Below are 21,296 nucleotides of genomic sequence, written 5' to 3'. Positions count from 1 at the left end.
ATTATCCTCAAAATCACTCTCTATCTCAAAGAGAAGAGAGTTGATTTGATCCAAACCAAGAATATGATGTTTTGCCATTTTATATTGATGAAAACTGAAAAATGCAAAAAAAAATTAAAATTAACATTTACGGAAAAATACGCTACACGGTCACTTATGGCAACTCAGCCCGCACCAAGGTCACGCATACGGTGTACAAGACATTCACAAACACTTTATAATAGTCCTTTTTTATACACATATAAACACTAATGCACATTCGATAAATATATAAAAACTTTGATATTTCACAACTTACCTTAATTAGGTATTGATGGGTCGAGCTCGACCCGAGGGTATCTCAAAAATGGCTCAAGGAAATAAGCTGTGGTAGAATGCGTCCTGACCCAGCTGCTGTGCGCACTGAACTGAGGTCATGAAGGTCGATATCACTCGCAACCAATACGTACAAAAAATTATGGCAAAAAAACGTGTTTTTCTGAAACCTCCTCGGGTCAAGCTCGACCCGCCACACTTAAACTAAACCCGAAATTTAAAACCAAAGTACACAAATGATAGATTAGAGCAGAATTAACTTGTTTCTTCAAAAGAAACAATTATTGCTGAGATATTTGTTTTTAGTTTATAAAATAAGCTGTATTTCCTTTTAAGAAAGTATAAAACAACTATTTGTGAGTTTCAGCAATGTTTACAAGTTTGTATTATGTAAGCATACCATCTACTGCCATGTTGGCAAAATATGTAAAGTATAAACAATCCTAAAGGAATGTTTTCACTGTAAAGAGGAAATTAATTATTATTTTTATTTTACTTAAAAACACAGCTACAGTATATGATTATACTGAGCACATTTTATGTTCTTAAGTCAATCCTTCTAAATTACTATTTAAGTACAAAAAATCATACCGTTATTGAAAAGCAACAGCTGTTTATTTTCGTTTTTGGTTCGATTGTTGTGGCTGTATGCATTTATACAATTATCATACTGTAATGTTCTTGACGATACTTTTATTATTATTATTTTATTTTTCTAACCCATTGAAGTAGAGGATGAAATGAATATAATTACTCTAGATAATAGCTTACTGCGCAAGAGAAGACGCATAGTTGCGCCATATTTCAAGTAAACGCTTAGGCTACATGAGTGATATCACTGATATTATTGTACATATATTACAGTAATACACTACAGTGCAAGTTAGATTACTAGGTAGGAATAACTGTTTTGTTTTACAGAACTGAAAGGGGAAGATGACGACTTTTTAAATATTTACGTTAGCACAATACTGTACTGTAGCCTTGCTGTGTCCAGTATGGTGCTCATGTGTGTACATGTACTGTACACTGTACATATGATTATAAACTGTTATAGAAACCAAATTAAAACAATATTAACCAGTATTTACTGTGTTAATCATCAGCTCAGGCACCTGCTTGAGGCAAGGGGTAGTGACTTCTTAGGTTAGGAGTTAGCCCACCCTAGTAGCACCATGTATTCGCGACCCTCACTTGTACATACAGTATATGGGAAAAGAATTTCTTGCAAAGGTGAAACATTCTTCTTAGGGTTCCTATTTGACACAGTAAGTTAACATATGTTCCTCATATTAAGAATTTGAAAGTGACATGTATTATGTCTCATAATTTGATTAGAGTTTTATCCCATACTTCTTGGTGTGCTGATTGATAGTACCTTCTAATTCTTTACAAGGTAATACTTACCTCTAAACTTGCATATGACTGTGAAATATATTCCTCTGCAACAAAAACAGCACTGGCACTATTAGACTTCGTATGCAATGCTAGAATAAGACTAGCCAGAGGAGCTTTTAAGCCGTCTCCCATATGTAGTTCTTAGTAGATGCTTGTGAAAGGCGTTTGGAACCTCACCACCAATCATTGCTGGTTTCATACTGGTTGTGACTTGGGAAGCTGCCGAAGTCAATCACATATGAAATTGCTTTTAATGTAAAATGTATTTTTGGATAATCACCCTAGATACCCTAAACCTTTAGAGCACAGAGCTTTAAGAACCTTGGAGGATTTGGAAATCCCCAAGGTAAAATTTTACCTGTAGAGTACTATAAAGTACATCCATGGAATCTACCCTCGGTAGATTTCTGTAAATATATTTCAGATTCAAAACTAAAAACGTCCAAAGACATTATGAGGGTCACTTTCTTGGAACACATAGAATCCCATAAGAACTCCATTTTAATTTTTACTGATGGATCCAATTCCAGCTCTGCCTTTGGATTTGGGATATGTTTTCCAAATCTTACTTAAAGTCTTAGATTACCTAACTAAGCATTCATTTTTACAGGTGAATGCTATGCCATTTTTAAAATGCTTTTTTGAAGTGAAAAAAATTGGGAATATTTTAAGATGTTAAATTTTTTTCTGGTGAATGTCTATTAAACCAAACTTATAGAGAAGAAGCAATATGAACATCAGTGGAGACTCATAGATATGAAATAAGTCTTCTGTTTTGGACAATTCACTTCTATAACCAACGTCTTCAGTCTATAATTATTCTATAGCTAGGTATATCTTTGTCTTATTCCTGATTTTATTTATATTTGTGTTATTTTTAAGGTAGTGTATAGGTCTGCACTATCTGCTAGTTAGATATTTGCTATTATTTCAATCCTATTACTGTGTATTTTTTATTTCATCCTTATTTCCACTAGTTTTCCTCTTTCAATAAAGTCATATGCCTTTTGGAAGTCAACTACTATTAAAAGCATTTAATTTTTTTTTGGTTTATTGCTTCCTTCAATAGATTCTTTAACCCTGGAAAGGTATGATGGGTCGTACGCGACCCCTACAGCATTTTCAAAACCTGTTTTTTCCCCATAAATCATCAGCTGTCTCGAATATGGAAGTGATCGACCTGCAAGGGGTAACTAGTCTACATGCCATTATCTGCATTAGGACTGATTTTCGTCTAACTTCCCTCCTTCCCCGTTTTTTTACCCCTCCAGGGGTCGACCTCGACACTGAAATACCTTTATAGGGGTAAGTGATCAAACAGCAAAGTTATTACATAATTATAAATTGTCGAACAGTGTTGATACTTGTTTGGTTCTTTATAGTTGGAAAGTGTGGGTGGATGGTGTGTCTACCACTTGCATGACATTGGTTTTGGCTTAGATGCCATATATTGCCATGAGGTCCATTTTCCCTCAAATGCTAATTTCTGAATTTTTTTATTTTTTGCAAATTTCTGATTTTTTTCTATTTATTTTGAATTTATCTTCAATAATGGCCAGCAGGCAGTATTCCCTCGGCATGGATGTCATCAACACACTTCTAATGGAGTTAAAAAGAGATGTTGATGATAATATGGAGCTTGCAACCTCATTCTTCATTTCAAGTGGTAGTTTGGGCTGTAAGAGTTTTTGCGGTCTGCGGCCATTTTGTTGACATACCCGAAAGGTAAGTTGGCATATCTCTATATATTCTTGTTCTGTATAGAATTCGTGATATTTTGGTATATTTTAATGCATAAATATCATATTTCATAGGAGATACAATGATTTTCATAAGAAATTTACATTGTGAAACTAGGCCGTCAAAAAATGACCTTTAGATTTCGCCCCTGATATAACAGTAAATTACATCTTAGTGCACATTTTATTATGTATTTCTGTTCTAGGATAATATGAGTTTATTCTATAAAAAAATTAGCCTCTTCCTATTTCATTTGGGTACCCAAAAAAATTCATGAAATTTGGACAAATTGTTTTGGCCAAAAAAAGTTACCCTTTTTTTCTCATTTCAGATCTTGACTTCTATGGGTCCAACTCATTTCCAGCAATTACACGCTGTTGCTTTGCCATCTAAGTAGGTGTCCCTAAAGGGATTTATGTGTATATGTATATTTCTATTTTTTGTGAATATTTACGTCGTATTTTTTTGTATACTTAAATTTTTAATATATTTCTAATAAATAGTTATTTTGTAGATAGGTATCATTTATATTTTCAGTAGTTTTTAGCATTCTTTGAAGTATTTTTAGCAAGTCAAACAATAAAGATTGATGCATAACTAAATTTTTCCTGAATTTGTTTTTGGAGTCGGGGTCGCGCGCGACCGAGTATACCCTTAAAGGGGTGTCCGAGTAGCGTACCTATCCAGGGTTAAGTATAAAGAAATTGTCCAATATTCTCTTCTTTTGAAACCTGCTTAAAATTCTTTAATCAAATCTGTTCATGTCATATGTTCTGTTTTGTCTATTACAATTCACATAAATATTTTGTTTATAAATGTTCCTAATCTTGATATCCTAAGTGTAGGTTTGTTATTTTTTAGTCTAGCCTAATACAATTAGAAAAAAGGAATTTGTATGGTAACAGTGATATATGATGAAATGTAATAAATTACAAAATTAAAGGGGGACTTGATATATGAGCATACTGTATATGGTAAAATGCAGATTAGTCTCAAAAGTTCCTTCATTCAAGTACAGCTTATAATTGTATGAGACTGAAATCTAGGAAACTTACAGTAACATTTAGTAAAAAAAAAAAAAAAAACATTACTAATCAGATCCACACTTTGTGAGGTGTCAATATAATGGAATATGAAAGTAGCCCTAATAAGGAATAAGCTGCAGAACTTTAAGTTCTACTTAACTCTTAAATGATTTAGCTTTATGCCAAGAAATCTGAGAGTAAATGTCAATTTATCCTTCTGTTTTTACAAAAAAAAATTATTTTTGGTATTTCAGAATGGCACAAATGAAATTCAAAACTTGTGTAAACAGTTAGAAGACTTGCAGCTTGTCCTTTATAACAAAGATTGGGAGATACAGCAGTTAAAAGAGAATATGAAGAACAACTCAAATCCTCAAGAAAATTTATCAGCTGAAGAAAGAGAAAATAAAGTAAGTACATGCAGTGTAGTTTATCTAACATACTTGGATCTTAAAGTACAGTATTAAAGTTTTAGCCAGCAATATCACTGGAAAATTTCCTATTTACAGAGTATAAAAGCAAACAAAATCCCATGACAATCAAAGTAGACTTAAAGAATGAAGAAGGGGATACAACATGCACAGCTTGTTATTGCCAGTATATGCCATTTATTTTATTATTTACAAGAGGCATTAGTATATTGGAAGGAAAGAAAACGAGTAATTTTTTCCTCTTTTAAAGGGTAATGTCGACATACCCAAGCATCCGGAGATGAGAGCAATATGAACATCAAGGGAGGTTCATAAAAATCACAAATTTTATTATTAATATTTCATGTATTTGTGGTGCTTTTGAATAGTATATCTGTATGAACTTGTATGCACATGCTCGATTCTCCTTTCTTGTAACATACTTTCACACAATTTTCCGACAAAATCAAGACCATTATCACTCAACGTTTTCATTGGCTTACACACAGATAACAAATGCTGACTCACCACTCACGAATTATACTCAATTTTATTTATTCCTCACGGGCACATCATATATAAACTTTCTCATATGGTCGATTATTATTACAGTACAGTACCATCATATCCCTCTGCAGTAACAGGCAAAAAAAAAAAAAATATTATTGATAACTACGGTTTCTCACAGTTCATGCTCAGTCTCAAAATAGGAAGACTTGCATACATCCTCTGATATTTTCCTTTCTGACAAGCCTCGCATGTTGTAACATCCGTACAGATCTTAATAAAAAATGGTGTAAACATTCTCTCCTTACCTTCTCACAACTTGAACTTAACCATATTTCCATATCGGTCAATCATAATTTTACACATTCCAATTGCAACATTCACAGAAAATACCGGTAAATACGGTTCTTCATCCATCCATTTATGTGCAGAATATACCAATCCACAACAAACTACAAACCTTTATCAAATTTCTTAAATTTTCTTAACATACCCTACTATCAACATTCCTCATTTTTACCCCTCTAATGGTCCAGCACTTTGCTGCAGTAGAGGATTTTGCGAGTCTCAATGATGGGTTGGACAATGGTGGTGCGGTGATTATCCACCCTGGCAGGTTCAGCCATACCACTAAGGCCAGTTCTGAGATACCAGACTAAGACTGGACCTCTTTAAGCCTTCTTCTTTATTTCAGTTTTTCCCTTCTTGTTCTATCTGAATTTTGTTGACGACCACTATTGGAACATTGACCAGTTTTTACATATGCTTCAAATTTAGATGCCATCACCCTCTGCCAGACCCCATTTTGTGCATACTTAGTCTTTTAAGAGTCAGGTTCCAGTGATCCGGTTTTAAGTCGTTCATATTTGTGGGTAATAGGTGAAGCCAGGCTTTGGAGTCGTCCGTGGGAGGGGTAACTAACCAGCGTACGCCCATCTAAAGACAGGCAGCACCTCTCTAGTAGAGGACTGGTCCCCGCTGAAACCTCCTCTCATGTTGAGCCACATGGGATAGGAGGACTGACATCCTCTGATAAGAGGTGGATAACTCGACATTGCTTGTTTGCAAACCAACCCCTCCGATGACGACCTGGAAACTGAAAAGGACCATTCTACTGATGTTCAAAAACCAAGTAATTTGAGCAACATAAGGAAACTGTGAATCCTTCATGTTACTCAAATTCTATTAGATACTAATTATGATGAGCTATATAGTGCATTTAAGAGTTATGGAATGATATTGGAAATAAAATGAAACTTCAAGGTGATAAATGGTATTCATGGGTATCCTATAATAGTCATGATGAAGCATTTAATACCATAAGTAACATCATGCATGTTAGAATTAATAATTTGAATATTATGGGTGCTTTGTGTGATAAGGTACCAACAGACTTGCACGTATACCAACCTGCCGACTGGTGTGAAAAAAGATATTGATGTAGTCAAACCTTCCCAAAGAAAGCCAAAACCACCAATGTGGTTTGTTGCAGAGCCTAAAGGAAGTACAGGGAATTATTTTAAAATTCGTAAATTTATCCAGAAAAAAAAAGTAGGAACCAATGCTCCAGGTGATATATCTCTCTTTGGAAAAATTAATTTCCTCATCCATACCAAATCATGTACACAATCTGTCCTATCTAACCTAAAGACAAGTTGTAACGATATTAGATTAGATGTCAAACCCCACCTAAATTGTAGTTATGGAAGGGGAGTAGTTATCAATAAAGACTATATGAATTTACAGAAGAGGACATACTGGCCATGTGTCCATTAATAGTATGGAAGGTACATAAAGTTTCTAGAACATCGATGATTATCTTTACTTTCCAGGATGCTGATGTACCTTTCCATATTATTATTTAGAATAAAAGGATTAAATTTTGACCTTTCAAACAGAAGCCACTACAGTGTTTCAACTATTTTGAATTTGGATACCCTCCTAAAGTTTGTAAAAACAAAAATATGTGTAGCATTTGCTCCAAACCTTACCATGGAGAGTATACTGTATACTTGAGGCTAGGTCTTTGAACTGCATCCCAAATCATAAATCCACTGGTGGAAGCTGTGAGCTATATAGGTTGGAAAAAGCTGCTCCCAACAAATCTAATGTGGAGCACATAAGTATAGGATGTGCCAAAAGACTACTGAATAAAGCAAACTGGTAAGCAAAGGCATTAAAATCAAGAGGAAATTTACCACAGGAAACATCAGACCCACTTAGTACTGACAGTAGTTCTAGGAAAAGAGATACACCACCTAATGATCTAGTACTTCATGACGAGGTAAGCATATTGCCCTCTGAGGCTTTGCCACGGTGTATTAACACTTGGACATTGCCCATCTCTGTACAACGTTCGTCTTCCATCACCATCAATAGTATCAACCTCTCTCAGGCCATGTCCTTGCCTGATTTGATGGGGTTTCCACATTAAACCAAGTTACCAGGTGCACCTGTAGTGGGGAAGGTGCAAAAACCTGGTAGGTCACCACCTATCAATCGAAAAACAGAGTGACTTCCCATATCTCTGGCCCCCTTCCATAAGAAACATAGTTATGCCATCAAATGAATTTGATATTTTGTCTGTCGATGTTTCTGATCAACCGGAAGATAACTGGAATTAATCAGAAATTCAAGTCAAGGTCCACCGCCTGCCTCAACAATTAGATCAAAAGGACACACAGAAAAAGACAAACATAAAACTCAATATAATAGGACTCTCTCTAAAGAAACCTCTGGGAATTAAGTGTGAGATTAAAATTTGCCTATGGGAAGACTTCATCCAGGGTGTCTTCCAGAAAATAAACTAGTTTTTTCCTCAGTTTTGAAATGGAATTGTCAGGATTTAAGGGCCATATATGAGCTTAAGCTCCCCATTCATGAGCACTTTCCCATAATTAAATGTCTGCAGGAGAGCAAATTTGATGAAAATACTCCTTGTCCTCGCAAATATATTAGCTATAGAACACCATATGATCACCGAGTAGGGAGCCATGGTGGAAGTCTTATATAAGTTTGTGGTAATTTTCCCCAAGTATCTTCCCCTATTCATACAAATCTGCAGGCAGTGGTTGTACAGGTTGATATAGTGAGAAAATATACAATTGGCGCTCTACTTGCCTCCAAATAACAACATTTTGTAAGATAATTTAGTAGAGGTGATTCAACTACTCCCTCAACTTTTGTCTCACTTGGGGATTTGAATGGTAGACATCCTTTATGGGGCAATGATTTAGCAAACACGAGAAGCAATATTATATCATAAATTTTTGGAGAATGAAGATGTAGGACTCCTTAATACAAGAGAGCCCACACACTTTTATGTTTAGACAGGTACCCTGTCATGCATTGATCTTTTAATTGTAAGCTCCAGATGCCCTCTCGATTTTGAATGGAGAACCTGGATGATCGGCATTTTATAGGCAATTTATTCTAGCTAGGCAGATTTGCACCAACTCGCAGGCGTGACTTTTTAGCTCGGAAAAGTATCCTGATAGCTGATTGGTCGGAAGTATTTTTGTCCGAATACCATCATTGTTTTTAAATAATTAACGAGTAATATGAATCAAAACTTATTTACTAATCTAAATTTTTCCCTCAGATATAGGCTGTCATTCAATAATGTTAAAGAATAAATATATTATAAAGTATCGTGATGTTAAAGCTAAATTTAATAACAACACCCGCCAAAGTCAACGCCAGGAGCTTGTTTTCGAATGCACGCTACATAATTTTGTAACTTTTCACATATTTTAACGCAAATTGGGATAAATTACATTAAGCATAAGAAAAAATACTGTTACAAACTTTCTTTGAATACCAGAATCTACAAAAAATCTTGAAATTAATAAAACTTGCTATTGGTGAAAATAGCGGTTAGGTAAAAGCAAGACCCACTTGGGGTGGGCCCTGGGTAACATGAGCATTCTACTATCAAACACCGAAGAGGGAATGGAAGGCGGTGACATTATGAATGTGTTTAATTGTGACTATTATGCAATCTATGCAACGCTACAGTATCCTCAAACCGAAAATATTGCTATTTATAAAATCTAAACCTTTATGAAAAAAATAACAACCCCTTTCTATACGGACTTGCGTCATAGGCCTATGATGCAAGTCCGTACACAAACAAAGGGTTTGCTATTTTTTCTTAAAGGTTTAGATTCTGTTGTATTGTGTACAATATGTAGCTTAAACACCTGCTAAATTAATCAGTGATATACAAACACTCATGCATATGTGTGTGTTCCAACATCTTAGCTGACATCTCTCTTATCTTTTTTTTATACTGACTTATAGAAAGGGTTTGTTAATTTTTCGCAAAGGTTTAGATTTTATTAATAGCAATATTTTTGGTTTGGGGATACTGTAGTTTTGCATAAAAATCACAATTTAAAGAATTCATAATTTCACCGCCGAGTTACAACCGCAATACCCCTCCTTCTCCCTTCCATTTCCTCTTCGTTGTTTGACAGTAGAATGATCCTTTTACATAGGGCCCGCTCTAAATGGGTACTGCTTTTACCTACTGCTATTTTCACCAACAGCGAGTTATATTAATTCCAAGTTTTTAGTAGATTCTGGTATTTAAAGAAAGTTTATCATTTTTTTCCCATGCTTTAAAGTAATTTATCCCAATTTGTGTTAAAATATGTGAAAAGTTACGAAATTATGCAGCGTGCATCCGAAAACAATCTCTTATTGTTGACTTCGGCTTTAACATCACGATACTTTATAATACATTTATGATACATTCATTTTCCAACATTATTTATTGACAAAATCTATATCTGGGGGAGAGATTTGGGTTAGTATACAACTTTTGATTCACATTACTTGGTAATTATTTGAAGACAATGATGGTATTCGGACAAAAATACTTCCGACCTATCAGCTATCAGGAAACTTTTCCAAGCTAAAAGGGTACCCCTGCAAATCTGCCTCACTAAAATGAATTGACTATAGTGATCATGCTCCTGATTATTATAGAAACAAAGATTAATCCACCTTTGAAGAGATCGCCACGATGGAACCTTGACAAGACAGACTGGAATAGATTTCAGGAGCTAAGCAAAATTTAGGGGATGCAGAACAGTTTGAATGTGTTGATGATGCCATAAACATACTGAATGCAACTGTCCATACAGCAGCAATTGATTGGATTCCCAAAACCGCAGGGTTATTCAAGTGATGACTAGTCCCGTGGTGGTCTTCAGAATTAACTGCCTTTCACAGAGCCACAAGAAAATAATTGAGTAGACTGCTCAGAAGCAGTACAGAGACGAATTTGATAACATATAAAAAATTGAGAGCACAGTGCTGCTGTGCCCTGAAGGAAGCGAGGCACCAGTCTTCGGTATCTTTTTTTTTTCCTCAGTCAACAGTAGAACACCACCATCTTCTGCATGGAACAAAGTAAAAAAGATAACAGACAAATCTACCCTCAACCCACTACCTGAGCAACTGAGGTTAGCAATGCATTGGCTGATCATTTCTCCAATGTGTCATGCAAATATGAAACAGCTCTTGGTCACCAGTATAGATGCAGTAAAGAACAGAAAATGCTAAACTTACAACAGAAAAGATGGAATCTTACAGTGCTCCTTTTACTAAAAGGGAATTTATTTCTGGATTTGCTACTTGCAATGATACAGCCCCCGGACCTGATAGAAATACATATACAATGATTAAACATGTACCTTTAAATTCTAAGATGTTTATTCTAAGCATTATTACCAGAGTAGGAAATGATCATAGTTATTGAAGTATTTGGGAACCAGTTTTCATTTTAGCATTTTTAATAGGCGGTAAGGATAAGTTTTTAACAGTAAACTATCTACCAATTGCATTGACATCTTGTTTATGTAAGTTCATGGAGAAGATGGCCAATGCAAGACTGATCTTGTACCTGGAAAAGAAGGGTATTTCATCACCTATACAGTGTGGATTTAGAAAAATACACTCAACGACTAATGTGTTGCTAAGACTTGAGTCCTCTATTTGTGAAGCCTTTGCTTCCAAAATGCACCACGTAACAGTCTTTTTTTACCCTGGAAAGGCATATGATACTGCATGGAAATACAGTATACCGTAATTAAAACCATTCATAAATTTGGATTAAGAGGAGGGCTACCATTTTTCATTCAAGCATTTGTTTCACATAGATTTTTTCAAGTGAGAGTGGTGCAATCTGATTATATCAGAGAGGAAATGTCAGGAAGAAAGAGTTCCCAAGGTAGTGTGTTAAGTGTAACCCTATTTGCACTATCCATTAATACAACTGGGCATGTCACTCATTTGGGGGCATTGCGTCAATGTCAATTCGTCATTGTGAGGGGGGGCGGGGCGTTCCGTCAGCATCAATCTCATTCTTTTTTTTTTTTTTTTAAGTTGCGCTTGTTTGTTTTTTACACGCCATGGTACCATTGCTTCGCTGGAGAATAAGCTAACCTTAACTAATTAATCTAATTTACGAGAAACATTATATTTATATATATATATATATATATATATATATATATATACAGTATATATATATACAGTATATGATAAATTTTGCACATTTAGACGTGTTTTTCATATTCAAATAAGCCATATATATTTTTGATACATTAATGTCTGGATTCTCTTAACGACCTCGGGATCAGACCCCCAGGCAAAATCACACAAAGACAAGAGCTTGTGTCCGGCCGGGAATCGAACCCTGGTCGGCAAGCTTGTACAGACAGTGACTAAACCACTTGGCCACGAAGAAAGATAAAAGTCAATGACAATTCTACTGTACTTATACCTGTCGAATTCAGGCGTTTTGTACTTAGAATTGAAATTAACCCATCTTCACCATCGTAGCTAATTGGTAGTTTGTTACTTGGCATTCAATTAATGATAAATTTTGCACATTTAGACGTGTTTTTCATATTCAAATAAGCCATATATATTTTTGATACATTAATGTCTGGATTCTCTTAACGACCTCGGGGCTCTGATCCCGAGGTCGTTAATGTATCAAAAATATATATGGCTTATTTGAATATGGAAAACACGTCTAAATGTGCAAAATTTATCATTAATTGAATGCCAAGTAACAAACTACCAATTAGCTACGATGGTGAAGATGGGTTGATATCAATTCTAAGTACAAAACGCCTGAATTCGACAGGTATAAGTACAGTAGAATTGTCATTGACTTTTATCTTTCTTCATGGTCAAGTGGTTTAGTCACTGTCTGTACAAGCTTGCCGACCAGGGTTCGATTCCCGGCCGGACACAAGCTCTTGTCTTTGTGTGATTTCGCCCGGGGCTCTGATCCCGAGGTCGTTAAGAGAATCCAGACATTAATGTATCAAAAATATATATGGCTTATTTGAATATATATATATATATATATATATATATATATATATATATATATATATATATATATATATACTGTGTGTGTATATATATATATATATATATATATATATATATATATATATATATATATATATATATACACTAGAAAATATTGCAAGATAGGTATTTCACAATTCAATTTATTTTTTATTCACTTTTGGTTTATTCTAATAATTTATTAATTTGTATTTGTTATTTTTTTGATGATTCACTTAAAAGTAAAATTCAGCCTCATCTATTTTTATTTTATTATTAGTTACTTAGTTGATTATTTTTATTTTTTGTTACTGTATCATAATCGGAGCATAATAGTAGTACAAACATAAACTACAATCTGTAAACTATTAGGCTAATAGGGTATAAACCGTATAACTAATTCTCTCTCTCTCTCTCTCTCTCTCTCTCTCTCTCTCTCTCTCTCTCTCTCTCTCTCTCTCTCTCTCTCTCTCTCAAAATCTAGATTTTACTAGAAAATGAGAAGTCCCATAAAAACAAGAAATATATATATATATATATATATATATGTATATATATATATATATGTATATATATATATGTATATATATATATATATATATATATATATATATATATATATATATATATGGTACTACCTCAAGTTGATTTGATGAAATTTAAATTTTTTCAAATTTTGTGATCCAAGAAATGTGACAACAATTGCGGTATTAAAATAATCACATTCACAGTTATTATCGGATTTCATTTCAATAATTAATTTGAGCTAATTACACGAAACTTTGCTTTAAGGGGAAAATGATGCAAAATTTCATTTGCGACAATGTATTTGTGCCAACTTCATTTCAATGATTTTTTTTTTTTTTTTAATTTAGCGTCATTGTGTAGAGTCGATGAAATGGTCGTTTCATCGTCGACGCAATAGCGCAACTGGTGATGCAAGTGCCCAAGACTGGCCATTAATGGGATATCCTCTGTCATTCCCCAAGATATTCTCTCAATGCTATTTGTGGATGATCTCTCCTTATCATTTGCTGGAGCTACAATGGCATTGGTTGAGAGAAAAATGCAACTCTCAATTGACAAAATCACTCTGTGGGCTGATATAAATGGATTTTTGTTTTTGACAAGCAAAACTATTGTTGTGCATTTCTGTTGTATTCGGGGAGAACATCCAGCCACAGATATGTACATCAAAGGTCAACGGATCCCGTGTGTAAGTGAAGCTAGGTTTTTAGGATTTATAATTGATTGCAGGCTGCCATGGATTCCTTACTTAAAAGCCTTAAAAGCTAGATGTCTTGATGCTTTGTAGCTTTTAAAAGTTTTGTTCCATGCATCATGAGGGGTAGATCGCAAGACTACTTGAAAATCATACAATTTCTTAATTTTTTCACAAATTAGTTATGGGTGTGAAATGTACTCTTCAGCGACCCCAAGCCAATTAAAGATCGCATTACAGAATCCATGAGGAGGATAAACAACATAGGTGACAACACATTCCGTTGAAATACTCAGCTGTTCACATCTTTAACACTTCTATCACTCTTAACATACAACTGACTTGGCCTTCTCACCCAACTTTATCTTGATTATTTCTTGTACTTGATGTACTACCATACCATTCTTCTTCAGAAACTTATACCTTAATAACATATTATACTTGTCATTCACTCCATTGATCAATTAAAAATCATCCTCTTCCATCCACATGGCATCAATCATAAAAGATTCTTCAAATTTTATATCAACAGTCAAGTCATTTGATCAAAAACTTTTTTGTTTACCAGCAATAACCATGATTTAAAAGAAAAAAAAATTTAGGTACATTTTTCTCCACTAATATGACACCAATTGTATTGAAAATATACTATCATAAACCGAATAATTCTGTGTGACAGATTTTTTATTTTCCTTTTTCTTTTCTTTTTAATGAATTTCTTCGTAATTTTCTTTGTCTAGATGGAAAATAATCATGAAAAAAGAGATAAAGGAAAATCAAAATTCTGTTACACAAAATTGTGGGATTTTTATTCCTCTTTTCATTGATATCTTTCTCTCTAAAATTGAACAATAAATTAAGTGAGAAAAAAATGTACCGAAGGGTGAATAGGTATGTGTTTGAGTTATGAGCTCCCAAAGATTTGGTATAAATTTTCGCTTTTTTTCTTAGAAAAATCAAATAACATTATTATGATAACTTTAATTTGCACTTTTATTGTTTATTCCTACATGAAGGCTCCATAAAAGAGGCATTCAAACCCCAGAATGCATCTATAACGTTTCAAACACTCCCAGAAGATTAAAATTATAGTGGGATCATTGCTCAGAATGCCTCTATAATGTTCAAATTGCTTCCAGAAGACTAAAGTTACAGAATGATCATTGCTCAGAATGGATCTCTACACGTTAAAAATGGCTTCCAGAAGGAATGATCATTGCTCAGAATGGATCTCTACACGTTAAAAAAGGCTTACAGAAGACTAAATTTACAGCGGGATCATTTCTCAGAATGCATCCTTAACGTTTCAAACTTCCAAAAGACTAAAATTACAGAAAGATCATTTATCATAATGCATCTTTAATGTTAAAAACTCTTCCAGAAAACTAAAATTACAGAAAAACCATTGCTCAGAAGGCATCAATAAAATTTATAATGCTTCCAAAAGACTAAAATTATAGAAAGATCATTGCTCAGAATGCATCTATAATGTTTAAAACGCTTCCAGGAGCCTGAAATTAGAGAAAGATCATTACTCAGAATGCATCCTCAACGTTTAACACGCTTTCAGAAGACTAAACTTACAGAAATATCATTGCTCAGAATGCATCCATAATGTTTAAAACGCTTGAAAATGTTTATGGTTTATACAAATTCTCTCTTAATGGCTTCTAATCTAGTTTAGACTTAAAAGTCGGTTGGGGAGATGTTTTGAATTTCATTGAGGATAATTTACTTCTTAATTACTCAAGTGGTTCAAAAACTTCTTCACCAATGGTGTTTGTCTGATTAGTGGATTTCGTAATTTCTAAACTGTACTTTAAATCAGAGATGTAGAGATTTGTGTCAATACTTTTCTCGATTTTCTCTTGGAAATCTTTCATATTTCTTGGAATCTTAAGAAATCGATTTTGTTTAGGGATACTTCCTTAAGGATCCTGCCAATCTCTTTCTCTTAAGCCATCCTCCCTCTTTTGAAACTATGGCTGGTCTTATCGTAGATCGTAGTTTGCGTTCGCCTACCCTCTACCAATGCCTTCCATCTCTGCCAGATGTAAAAGATTTTGAAACATAATTGAAAAAATTGCTAATTACAGGTACAGTATATGCAAAAATAAACACGTAAATACGATTCTGTCAAACTCAGTCATGCAGATGACGCAGTAAGTATGACGTCATCATTTAAAGACCGCTTTATCTTCATTATTTGTAAAAATAATTGGCTGAAACTTCTGGAGAGCTTGTACAAAATGTGTCTGCATACATAAAAACAATAAAACGATTTTAGATTTTTTAAAGTTATGTCAAACACCATTGCGGATGGTCCCCTTAAACTTTCGGAGGGTTCAGTTACAGAGGACGATGGCTATGAATTAATTATTAATGATGATTCTAATATCGTGAATGTATTATCAACTATTAACCATGTACTAAGTGATCACACGTCGATGCTAGAGACGTATCCCTTGGTTACGGATGCCTCGCTCCCTGAGCACAATCCAGTCCCAGTGTCCCTGGTCCCTGATTATTCTGATATGCATAGATCTTCTTCGTGTATCACTAGCGAATCAAGTGGTGACCTCTTTATGGCAGAGCTTATGCAAGATAACTTTTCGCTTTTGGAAGTATCTCCTATAAAATCATCGAAAGTCTCCCCTTGTTCACATATGCGTACGGCATGTCCTAGAGTCTAGACTGCCATTTCTCCTGTACAAAGGCAACCCTGTTGGAGAATCCATTTCCTTCACCCTCTCGTACCTACAAGCCAGGCATTGCCTCGTACGGCAAGGGTTCTCGGCGCCGCTCTCCTCCTTCGAGTTCACAGGACCTGTCCCAGAACTCCCCATCACATTATGTCGACGTTGGTCGGACCGCTTTAGTAGTGTCCACAACTACAACTTTGGCTATACCGAGCTTTTCTAATACTTTTAGTTCTTCCTCTTCCAAGCAAACGTCTCGGAAACCAATGGTAATAACTACTGTACACATTCTTTAATTTCACGTGTGTTAGTTACACATCCCACAGCCTGGCCACTTGAGGCTAACAAGTCTGTACACGGCACTATTCCTACGCTTGATGATGTCATTGAACATGCCACCATTTCAACGCGTAATAGTATTCCTCCACATAATGGCAATGGTACAAAATCACACAATAAGGCACTTTCTAATCATGCTGTCATTGCCCAACCTTGTAAACGAAGGGAACCTCCTCGTGGTTGTGTTCCTTCGTCAGGTTTGGCTTACTATTAGGTAGCTTCAACCCCCACATCTCGACTAGCTTGTTCAAACCCAACAACCATCTGCTATTATTATTATTATTATTATTATTATTATTATTATTAATTGCCTAGCTACAACCCTAGTTGGAAAAGCAGAATGCTATAAGCCCAGAGGCCCCAACAGGGAAAATAGCCCAGTGAGGAAAGGAAACAAGGAAAAAAGATATTTTAAGAATAGTATTAAAATAAATATCTCCTATATAAACTAAAAAACTTAACAAAACATGAGGAAGAGAAATTAGATAGAATAGTGTGCCCGAGTGTACCCTCAAGCAAGAGAACTCTAACCCAAGATAGTGGAAGACCATGGTACAGAGGCTATGGCACTACCCAAGACTAGAGAACAATGGTTTGATTTTGGAGTGTCCTTCTCCTAGAAGAGCTGCTTACCCTAGCTAAAGAGTCTCTTCTACCCTTACCAAGAGGAAAGTGGCCACTGAACAATTACAGTGCAGTAGTTAATCCCTTTGGTGAAGAACAAACCTGAAATTTTGCCACACTGTGCTCAAACAAGTACTTTGCCTATTGTTCATCACGCTTCAGATTTTACATCCTTTTACCTCCTTTATCAGGTATTTCTATTTTTCAGGTTCAGGATAGGAATAGAACAGCTGAGCCTTTACACCCTTTTCTTCGGATGGTCCCCCCAGCTACAACAGAAGACATCCAAGTGACTGAATGTCGTAAACACAGTCCTTGTAGGAGGCACCCTAAGTGGCCTTCGTCAGAGAGATAATACTCTTTGTAGAGGTCGAATTCTGAAAATGAACCCCCTGTTACTCCCTCACAGACTGCTAGAAGTAGAAACCCTTATTCTCAGAGTGAGCACAAATTTTATCTTCTGTCTCCTCTTCTCTCCATTCACTGAATGTAGTTAGAGAGAGGAAGGACATTCGAGAAAAGATTGAGTCGTCTTGCGAACCCTGAAGGTGGAACTGCCAATTACCCTTAATCTAAGAATCTATTACCGAGACTCGTGATCTAATTACTATCGACAACTAAACTAATAGCCCCGTTAAGCACATAAACACCAGCTTTGCTGATGTAGCCCCCCTCAAGGTTCTGTCGTCTGGGTTGAAAGCTTCTCACTGTAACACGATCGTGAGCTTAATCCGTCACTTAGATTTCTTAGATGAGCAGCCTCATGCTCAAATTGCCAATAGGCATTGTGTTATTGAAACTATCTTTCCCCAGTCTCAGAGCACTAAACATAGGTTTGATGTGGTGCTCTCGAATAAAACTTGTGACATGCCAGACTTATTTGATACAAAGTCTCAACCTGGCACTAGCGTCAGAAAAAAATTTATATTCACTCAGTCGCTCATTTGAGTCCACTGCCTATGAATGCTGATGTTGACAACCTGGTACCAAGCGTACCTAGTGAGAAACTGAGTAACCTCTCCTCCATCTTCTCTGTATCCGAGATGCAAAACATGGAGGTGATAGCTATGTCTGCTGTACAGGCATGTTCCTAGCTGGATCATTGGTTAGGAGCAGTGTCTTGCTTCGCAGTAACAGAACTTATGTAATGAAAATATCCTAAAGCAATTTGAGAATCCGTCGAGGTCTCAAGTCAAAGCGGTGGAGCTCTTGCTTCATCAGTCAATCTCCCTATGGGGAAAGACACGATGTAGTCTTGGAACGATTCACCAAACAGTTATCTCCAAGGGATCCTCTGTGTTAGGAATTCCAACCAGGTAGACTCCACCTGTCTTTCCTCCTTCAGACGTGGCTGCTGCCGTTGAGAAGGCTGAGGAGAGCTGCAGCATCAAGGGTCCCCATCCCTCAACAACCTCAAGGGAACTCTCCTTTTAAACAGGCTAATCAGCAAAGGCGCCCTTTTCCTTCTACGGACTTCCAACAGCCTAAGAGACAAGATCCTCAGCCCACCTTTTGGTCTAGGGAACACTCCTCTGAATTGTGGTCACAGAGGCTCCTGCTAGGAAGGGTAAATCCCCCAGCTTACCACCAGTAGGGCAATCTCTATAAAGCCGATCCATGGACTGTGGAAGTTCTGCATTCAGGGTATCGTGTCCGATTTGTAGACTGCCTACCCTTCTGACTCTGACAGTCCGACCATTTTATATGAGGATCTGTAAAAGACCTCCTTGTACAAGAGGAAGTCTTAAAGATGTTGTTCAATGGAGCTACATATAGAGGAAATCTTATAAAAACTCCCCAGGCTTCATCTTTTTAGTAGAGAAGCAGACAAAGAGGTTGGAGACATCTAAAACTGTTTGTCTTACAAATAAGGTTCAAAATGGAAACTACGTCCACTGTTTTTCAGGCCATCAGTAAGAACGACCTCTTCTTGACTTTAGACCTGAAAGACACCTACTCTCAGGTACCCATCCATTCGGGATCAAGGAAGTACCTGATGTTTCCCCCCAGAGACAGACACTTTCCACAGCACAGCAGGTCTTAACCAGAATCTTTGCCCTTGTCTCAGCCTGGGTTCATTCCATGGGCATCAGATATCTGGAGCACCTTGCTTCTCCTGGCAGAGTCTTGAGTCTTGCCTGTAAAACACAGAAATCTTGACTTCTCCAAGGAGGTGAGAATTCAGCGGAGCCTAGAGAAGTTCAGCGTAGTCCCTCAACAGAACATCAAATATCCAGGCATGGAAATTAACTAGGCCCATGCCAGAGCATTTTCATCTGCCTATAGGGTATTAAATTTCAGGAAAGTGGCAGAAACCTTATCGGTAGAGGAACTGCTCCCTGCTCACTCTTCGCAGAAGCTTCTGGTACACCTCACCTCATTGGAGAGGCTGGTTCCTTTCGGGAGGATGGATCTTCGCATAGTGGGCTCTGAAGAGTCAGTGGTCTCATGCCCCCGACCCTCCAGCCCTGCTGTCAGTGAAGATATCCATTGGTGTTTGAGATAGAACCTGTTGACAGGAACACCCCTTCAGGTTTCTCCCCGAGAATTTCTTTGATTTTCAGATGCTTCATGCCAAGGGTGGGGCGCTCACCTGAGAAGGGAGCAGATTTCAGGTCTATGGTCTCAGGAGGACTGGCCTTTACATCAATTACCTGAAAATGAAAGTGGCATATCAAGCATTACTCCATAGTAGGGACCTATATCTCCATGCAGGGAGGCATGGTCTTCCTCCTTCTATGCTAACTAACAATAGAAAAACATCAATAGGCACATAATGCAGTCTCCCTCTCGGTGAGGTTTGTTCCTTGGAAGAGGAACATCATTGCAGACCATCTGAGTTGACAAGGGATGACAATTGGTTCTGTATGGTCTTTGCTTCTAGTGGCAAAGAGTCTTGTGACTTTGTGGGGTTTCCTATCACTAGACATGTTCTCCACTCAGCTGAACACCAAGTTCTGGTATATTGCTCTCCAGTCCTGGATGGCGGCATCAATGGAAGATGCCTCTCAGTACCCATTGGACGGACTAGACTTTTATGCCTTTCTGCAATTTTGTCTGATTCGCCATGTCCTGAACAGAATCCGAGCATTCTAAAAGGTCAGATTAATACAGCCCCAAAATGGGCAAAAGCGGAGTGGTATCTAGACCTACTGGAACTTCTCACGGAAAGTCCAAGAGAACTTCTAGAATGACCAAACCTGTGGTTCACTGCCTATCTCTTCATAGTTGGAGGTTATCTAGCATTTCCTCCGAAAGAGAGGCTTTTCGTGACCAACTGCAAAACAACTTTCAGGATACCTCCAAAAGTCATCCACAGGTAAGTCAATCCAAGTGGGCAATATTCTGGCGTTGATATCATGAGGGGAATATTGCTCCACTCATAGCCACTGTTCCCCTGATTCCTGAGGATGGAGGATTCCCTTTCAGTCACTGCAGTGAAAAGGGCTACCACTCCGCCTTGATTTGGGTTTTCATGCTGAAAGGACATGATCTATCCACATCATGGGAACTCTTCACTCTCATTAGAAGTTACGAACAGATTTGACCTCCATGAGAACTCAAGCCTCCCTCTTGGAATTTGACAAAGGTTCTTAGGTCCCTGAAGATAGCTCTCTATAAACCCATACATAAAGCTCTGGAC

The 21,296-nt window shown here is 36.5% G+C and overlaps 1 protein-coding gene across 2 annotated transcripts in view; it reads left to right on the top strand.

Moving 5' to 3' along the window:
- Positions 1–21,296, top strand: part of p115 (General vesicular transport factor p115) — a 764,785-nt gene that overhangs the window by 707,408 nt on the left and 36,081 nt on the right. For both annotated transcript variants that reach the window (XM_068380069.1, XM_068380070.1), the window contains one exon: positions 4,733–4,888. In XM_068380069.1, coding sequence (XP_068236170.1) covers positions 4,733–4,888 — 156 coding nt within the window. The remainder of the gene's footprint in view (positions 1–4,732; positions 4,889–21,296) is intronic.

Source organism: Palaemon carinicauda, chromosome 9 (assembly GCF_036898095.1).
Source record: "Palaemon carinicauda isolate YSFRI2023 chromosome 9, ASM3689809v2, whole genome shotgun sequence".
NCBI classification, from domain to species: domain Eukaryota; kingdom Metazoa; phylum Arthropoda; class Malacostraca; order Decapoda; family Palaemonidae; genus Palaemon; species Palaemon carinicauda.
The sequence above is the reverse complement of the archived record's forward strand: the minus strand, read 5'-3'. Positions and strand labels throughout refer to the sequence as shown.